This window comes from Polypterus senegalus, chromosome 17 (assembly GCF_016835505.1).
Source record: "Polypterus senegalus isolate Bchr_013 chromosome 17, ASM1683550v1, whole genome shotgun sequence".
NCBI lineage: Eukaryota > Metazoa > Chordata > Cladistia > Polypteriformes > Polypteridae > Polypterus > Polypterus senegalus.
In genome coordinates, this window is record NC_053170.1 from 96,030,382 (window position 1) to 96,038,581 (window position 8,200).

At 42.0% G+C, this 8,200-nt stretch overlaps 1 protein-coding gene across 1 annotated transcript; it reads left to right on the forward strand.

Annotated features, from left to right (window-relative positions):
• The first annotated feature begins 279 nt into the window (after positions 1 to 279).
• Positions 280 to 7,470, forward strand: ppp1r27b (protein phosphatase 1, regulatory subunit 27b). Its single transcript, XM_039740400.1, has 3 exons — positions 280 to 772; positions 920 to 1,070; positions 6,612 to 7,470. The coding sequence occupies exons 1-3, from the start codon at positions 586 to 588 to the stop codon at positions 6,733 to 6,735; spliced, it is 462 nt and encodes a 153-aa protein (XP_039596334.1). The 5' UTR covers positions 280 to 585; the 3' UTR covers positions 6,736 to 7,470.
• The last annotated feature ends 730 nt before the right edge of the window (positions 7,471 to 8,200 follow it).

Consider the following 8,200-nt stretch of genomic DNA (forward strand, 5'->3'; position numbering starts at 1 on the left):
TGAAATCTCCTCGTGCTCCACATTCGGTCCTCTGGCACCAACTTGGTTTTCAGGCTTTGTGAGGAAGCGGGCCTTTGCATGGAGGCTGGCAGGCTCCTTTACGTTGTTGGTTGGGGGGGAGCTGAGCCATTCGACCTGTAACTTGAGTGCTTTGCCGTTTATGAAAGTGCAAGAGGGTGGATTCTGTCAAGAGTTGTTTGTCAGGGTCACTTGATCCATGAGGTGATTAGACCTAAAATAGCCATGCAGGGGGTAGTCTATATAACGGTGCCGTGTGGGCAGGCTGGCAGGAAAAGCACCTGGGACTGTTGTTTGGGTAGGCAGCAGAAGGGAAGAAGAGAGCCGAGTCAAAACACTGAGCTTTCATAAAGGAAAAGCGGAAACATTCACAGAACTTGGTTCACTTGTTGTGTTCACCAAGGCGGAACAGGCAACATCTATCCAGACCTCAATCTGCATCCCCCAAAAGCAAAACCACCAAAGGAGAAGTGATAAGCCCCCCCAACTGACTCCTCACAGAGGACTGCTATTTTGGCCGTTTTTTGTTGTTGCGCTCTACAGGCCGGGAGAGATCGCTGCTGAAACATGAAGTACTATTCTCAGTGCCCCGTCTCCCGCTACAGCAGCAGGCTCACTGCCGTCAAGCCGGCCCGCACTGTGCACTTCCCCAATGACATCGTTTTCCAGGATCACATTAGGCAAGGAGACCTGGAGCAAGTTGGGAGATTTATTAGGGCCCGCAAAGTGAAACTGGACACCATCTACCTCTCAGGTGGGCATCCTCTGCAATCAAAACTAAAAAGAGTTCAATATTTTGATACAAAACATTACTGAACATCTGAAGCTAATTTTTCCATTGAAATCTTTGGTTCAAGTCTGATCTTGGAGTTTTTTTTTTTTATTTACTTTTTTGTTCTAGGCATGGCAGCTCTGCACGAAGCAGTCCTCTCTGGGAATCTGGAATGCGTGAAGCTGTTGGTGAAATACGGAGCAGACATTCACCAGAAGGATGAGAACGGCTGGACTCCGCTGCACATGGCCTGCAGCGATGGCTACCCGCAGATTGCCAGGTGAGTGAGGATGACTGGTCTCTGTTTGAAGCCCCACTAACTGTCAACTGCAAAGATACTAATGCCACAAATCAACCGTGATCTATGCTAGAGATGCCACCTTTGTAATAACCTTTAAAGACCTGAGCATTCGCTAAAATATTAATTTATCTAGCAGCATTCCTTTAAATTACACAGACTGTTCATACTAATTCCTTACAACCATAGCATGGGTTCAAGTAGAAGGCCAGCAGCAGCAACCTTGTGACATGCAGTCCAACATCTTAACTACTAAACCATTAGGCCTGCCTTTTACATTCAAGAAAGTCACGTGTCGCGGTTAATATTAGCTCTCCCGCCCGGTCACTGGAGGCACAAATAGCACCTGGTAATTTGAAGATCTCGCAGTGGCAACAGCGGCAGCGTAGATTCCACGGGACTCCATTCCACTGAAATCCCATCCACTCGCTTAAACCCCTGAGTCATTTTGTTAAGCCAGCAATGTGAGGGTCACTTGGGAGAAAATTCATTGGCATTACACCATAAACCTGAGTGCTTATCTTGTGCTGAAGATTTTTAATAAGATTCAAATTCCTATCGCACAGCACCATAGCCTTGGATTGGCATTTTTCAGCGGACTCAGTTGATGCCATTGTGCTAAAATGAAACGACTTTTCATTTAGCTTCTTCAGTTGTGTTTCACGTGTTCAGGGGTGAGATGGATGCGATTCCTAGCTGTATAATCTGACACCTCGGAGGTAATGCGGTCATTAAATTTGATGACCTCTCCGGCTGGAAGGCACGTCAAGTCCTTGTGCCAGTCTTACTGTGGCAGGCAATACAGCAAATTAAAAATAAATGATCATAAATCAGTTATGGGTTAAATTAGGGCTCTTTACAGACTGATCTTCTTTATTTTGTTGAGATTTTTTAGAACATGCACCATCATGTTAGAATTTTTTTATGAATCTGGTAATATTGTTATTAGTGTAATTTTATGATTCATTTTTCCTTTACTCCTTTTGGAATTCTGTCTCATTTTGATTTCATTTTTGTTAAGGTTATGTTGCCTTGTGTTTATGTGAGATCGGAAGCGATTCCGGATTTTAATTTCTTATCGGCTTTTTTCGTTACACTTTGCTGTGCTTTTTGCACATTTTGATATGCGGTGATCCCAAAACCATCAAGTGTTTTGATGTGCAAGGAGGGACCCAAAAATTACTGGAATTACTGAAAAAAAAAACAAACAATTACCGTTTATTCACCTTCAAAATACTCTTCTTGAGATGCAGTACTCGTGCTGAAGCTACGGGGAAACTGAAAAATCAGAAAAAAGTGTCCAAAGACGTGGTGCCCCCAAAACTTGGGTTCTTTGCAATGACCACGCACCTGCACACACTGCATTGTTAGTCCAAGAGTTGATTTGCCTCCTCTCGCTGTGTCACTTCTTTTTGTTCCCAAAATTAAAATTGACACTGAAGGGAAGGTTTACTACTGCATTACGAATCCACAACAACAGAAGATACGTACAGGTACTGTCAACAGGAATTGACAGGTTTTTTGTTTTTTTGACTTTGGCTATGTTGTCAAGTGCGCTCTATTTAATTTACTCATTAACTTGACCCTTGGTTATTTTTTGTCAATTTAGTGACGACTTCTACCTGCTCAACTATGCTTTGCATCTTGTGCATTTGTCGTCTTCCAGTCTATTCTGTTCTCATAATAATTCTTGAATATCTTTGCGTAATCTGAGCACATCCCAAGATGACCTTTTGCAAGCAGTGACCAGTCACCTGTATTTTGTGTGCTTGAAGCACAATAGGTAGGTGAAGTAACTTCCTTAGAGTCACACAGAGAGTCAAAAGTGAGAAGGGAACCAACATCTCTGTGGGTTAGAATCCAGATCTTAATGACTATGCTACGTTGTAGCGCCACCATACACATTTATGTTCTGGTTTGTCTTTTGTCTCTCGATGTGAATCCTGTCTCCATCTGAGCACATCTATAGTATAAGATGGGGGGGTTGGACAGGGAAGACCTTTGTGAGGTATGGGGCTGTCGCTGGAAACAGACGCAGTATTGAAACACAGTGCGAAAAGGCAGGAAGAGAGAGGAAAACCAGCCTGAGCTTTAAGGCAGAGGGGACAGACGTGACCTATCTAAGGCCGGGGGGAGTTCTAGTTCAAAATGCGGACGACAAAAGCCCCTACTACAAACCCTAAACTTAAGGTTCGTGGGGGTAAGGCCAGGTACAGCAGGGTCCCTAATCTTAAAAATTTAGATTAGGTGCCTAATCTTAACATAGTATAAGGGTGCCTAATCTTAAAGTTGAACCCTGGTGTATACTGATGGCTTTTTTAACAAGACTTCGCCAGGAAAAGGATTATTTCTTGTAGAGCACCAAATGTCCAATGCAGTTTAGGGCAGGGGTCCTCAGTCACAGTCCTGGTGAACCATAGTGGCTGCAGGTTTTTGTCCTAACCCGGATGCTTAATTAGAAAGCAAATCTTGCCAATAATTTCATTTCATGGCTTGTTGGTGCTTTAACTCTGCAACGTCAGCTCATTCTCACAACCTCGATTTTCTTCCCCTTTCTAAGGATATCATCTAAATGTTTTGAAGGCTAAAATGGACGAGTAATTCTCAGTCCTTCACTTTTTTCTCTTCATCTTCCTTCCAAGTATTTAATTAAACCCAATAGTGCATGATAAATAGACACGGGTGTAAATGGTAACAAGCTAAATGGAGAAATGCTGGTCTCTTTTGTCATTTGCATGTTATTGCTAATTAGGAGTAATTAAAAAGCAAGAATACAGCTGTTTATGACTAAAATAAGCAATAAGGGTTCAAAATCTTAATGAGTGAGACCACTAAAGTGAAGCAGAAGAGTCACTTGAGCAATAAGGGCTTCATGTTAAGCAATTGGGTTGGAGCAAAGACCTGAGGCACTGTGGCTCTCCAGGTCCGTGATTGAGGATCCCTGGGTTAGGGGGCAGCCACCTCGAAGAATGGGATGGGATCGGGATCAGAGTGAGCAAATTAATTTTTTATTCTGGGATTGGCAGTCTGAAGAATTGAAATATTGGGAGACATGATTAGCTTATAAAGATATTGTGGGATATTTTTGGGTACATGGTATCTGTGTACTGTACTGTATATGTTGGCAGAGGGTGGGTGGTTTCAGAATCGTCATATGTCTGGGGAGTTTGTGGGATTGCATATAAATCGTTAATTACATTTTTTCTCTGCACCTTTTCTCTGGGTCATTTCTGTAAAATTCACTTTTATTATTGGATGTCATTTTTGCCGCCATGGGAAGGCGTCCGAGGACAGTTTGGGGTTGACATGCAATCCGTAGTTCATTTTTCACTATAAATTCAGTGAAGCATAGCAGTGACGATCACTACAACGTTAACTGAATTTTCCATTTTTTTTAATATTCTATCTCATAGGCTGTTAGTTCACAATTTTGACTCTTCTACATATTTACATGTTTAAGGCCTCACCGAGATACAGGGTAAATCAAAATTATGTTAACACTAATGGTACTGCTATGTATTTACTTATATACAATTTTTGTGGGCAATTTATGTGCATGTGTCGTGTATGATGGCATTACAGGTTGAGACATTCCTGAAAATCATCTTGCACATATGAAGTAATGTTTTGTGAATAAATTGTTTCCGCCGTTCAAATCGCTCTATTATAAAAAAAATCTTGCAATGAGAGATCTTTTGAAGAGAGACAGAGAAACACTTTCACTTCCAGCAAGATGGACAAGTCTCGTCATACTTACAACCTCTGGAAGCAAGTCTGGTGATGCACATGCAGAGCAGGTTGGAGATAATGAAAGTAGGAAAATGTATCACCGTTTAAGAGGCTGGCGGGTATGGGAGCAAAGTTCAGATCACACAGCATGACAGCAGCAGCAATCCAGCAAGCTGATCGAGCAAAGAGGAGTTAAACAAAAATGTATCTCTTTCCCATTGTATCACCGTTTAAGAGAGGTTTCGGAGGAGCGGCCACATCTCCTTGAGGTGCGTTCAGCCCCCCCTGTATGATTTGGTGTGATATCTGTCCATGTGATGATGTACTGTACGTCTATGGACACAAAAATTAAAAATGAGACAAGACGCTTATTCCAAATGAAACTTGGCCCAGTTACTAGTATAAAACACTAGAAACCAGGGCTGGGCAAGTTAATGCGTTATTATTGTGTTAACGCATTAATTAATTTACGCCGACAATTATTTTATTGTGTGTTAACACAGTTTTTGTTATTATTATTATTATTTTGAAAGTTTCAATGTCGCAAGCAATCAATAGAGATCAGTGATCTTCTTGTTACAGAGCTTTTCGTTATGCTTTCGCTAGAAGGAAAGTTATCTTTGTTGATTTGACCTGGATTCCCAGTACATGCATAAGTAGCGAAGAGCAAACAAGCTTCTAAAATGACATGTCGAGAGACACCAGAGTGAATGCTCCAAGCAAAAATAATCTGTGGATGACTTTTTTCGCATTATTGTCGAATCGGACTCTGATTTGTCGGACTCCGATTTTGACACAAGTGATCTGGAGATGGAGATCAAAAACAAAAGTGAGGTATTGGCATCAGCTGATCGTGATGTTAAACACGTTCGTGTAGCTGATGCACCGATGGCAACGTTGGCCTGGGAGGACAGACACCTACGATGACAGGAGGTACAAACCAGATTGCGTCTCACTACAACTGCCGTCCCCCGCGCACCCGTCTCACAGAAACAGCCAGCCCACCGTGCAAACAGACATTTTACGCTGATTTATGTTATGTTGAAATAGTTGCTACTGAACATACAACTGTTTATGCTGCTCCCTGATAAAAGAAAATGTTTCTGCTGGTATTTGTTCAGATAAAAAGGAAAACAGATTTAGAAATGTTAACTTGTCGTTGTTTGGGAGGTGCCTGTTATAATGTTGTGACCGTGGCTCTGGACTCGAAGGGTAACGTGTTTTTATATAACAAACTAGGATAAAACATTAATGCCCTGGCAGTGGCCAATAGCTTTGGTTTTATATTTGATTTCATTACATTAATGTTTAAGTTGAGATTTACAAGAAATATTTTAACTGCTATTATGTAAGGGGAATACTGCTGTTAAAAAGCACCTTATTTGTTTAAAGTGTTTGCAAACCAAATACACGCAATACACTACTTTTGAGTTCATTATTGAATTTTGCACATAACAATGTGATTGTCTGTGATTAATCATGATTAAAAATTTTATTCGCACCCGGTACTACTTGAAACCTATTGATTTTGAGTAAAAGTGCTCCAGTGGATTTTGCTGGAGGCTGAAAAGGAGGTTGTGGTGTTTTTTTTTTGTTTTTTTGTGTACACATTTGTGCCCCAACAACTGTATAATTGTGTAAGGAGCTTTATGTACGTAATCTCCTATCCTGCTCACATCTGATTTTGTACTTTTCTTGATCTTGTGTCAAATGCAGCTGCATGTTTTGCTTCATAGGGATGCATACGGCAGGTTGAAAAGGTCTAAATGTTCTTTCCTGTTATACTCTTGACAGGTATCTCATGTCACTGGGTGCCAAAGTGGACGTGACAAATGAAGAAGGAGAAAAGCCTGCCGACCTCATCGACCCGGACTGCAAGGACTTGGTCTCACTTTTCCAAGGCATTGGCGTGGCTTGATGCACTGGCCCCCTATGGACACATTTTCACCCTTTAAAGGACCTGTGCGCAAGGAGAGTTTGTAAGACCCTCTGGGGACTACCTAGGGCCCTGTTATGCACAAGCTCCTTGGCTGGGAGGTGAATGGTTACAGCTGAAAAATTGTTGGAAGATGCTACCTTGACGACTCGGTGCACCTGGGGTTTGGTTTGCAAAGTGTCAGTCGGGTGTGTTTGTTTGTTCAATTTCTTGTTTTTTTTATATCAAGCAAACGCACAAACTAAAGCAAGCACCGATTTTTCCAAAAAAGAAGCCTGCTGTCCCATTTTGAAAAAGATGTGAAAGCCCAATGGCAGTCACATGTCACAAAACAACATCAGGCACAACAAGGCACTGATCCAGTCGCTTGAAACTGTGTGGAGTTTGCAAGTGCATGGGAGTTTCCTTTTATCATTTTCTCCCGTAGCCCCAAAGATGTGAATATTAGATCAATCAGCCGTTCCAAATTGGCCCAACACGAGTGTGGGTGTGGAGTTATGCTTGTGTGAAACCTGTAATGGACTGACACCTTAGCCACACTTGGCTCCTGTCTTGCAGCCAGTGCTGCCAGGTTAGGCTCCAAGTCCATGTGACCCTGATTTGGATGAAGTAGGTCTTCTTATATAATGCACTACCGTGGCTTTTTGTTTGTCTGTCCAGGATTTTAAATCACCTGTAGCTCGCAAACCATTTGACCTGAAATTTGGTACATATATACTACGTGACGTCTACTATCCGTTTTCGGGGTGATGATTGACCACCAAGGTTATTCCTCTTTTTATTTTATTGTAGAATCAACTCTTGGCAGCGGCCGTGTGGCGCATGTGTGCGGGCGCCGTTATGATTCCCTACCACCTTCACCGTCACTTCCTCTACCTCATTGTATCTTAAATCATTCTTGAGGCAGATTGAAGACTTAAGTCCCAGCTTAAGTGAAAAACGAAGGGAAACGTACAAAGAAATTGCAACACAAACAACTGACTTAATCAGTTTTAATGCGAAAAGATGCCGACGGAAAAAGAGAAGAACTGTGCCCGTTGGGTGGGGAAAGTAAGCATCAACCTCTGAGCAAACGAATGCTAAACGTACAGAGAAAGAGTATGAAAACTACAAGAGCTCAAGTCAAGTGTATTCACTGCTCCATTACTGGTTATTAAATATTACATTATGTTATGAGCCACTCTGCAAAACCTCACAACTAACAAAAACTATATCACTATAATCCCTAAAAGTGATTTGTATAGTCGCATACAAGTATGGGGGTGGCACTGTGTTCTCATGATTTCACGCTTCATATCCTGTATTCACTCTCTCCCTGCATTTGTGCATTTTATTTTGGTCCTCCCACATCCCAAAGACGTGCAGATAAGGCTTGCCCATAAACCCCCTGTTCATGAATGTGACCAGTAATGAACTGCTGCCCTCCTTCTTACCTTGAACCTGATCC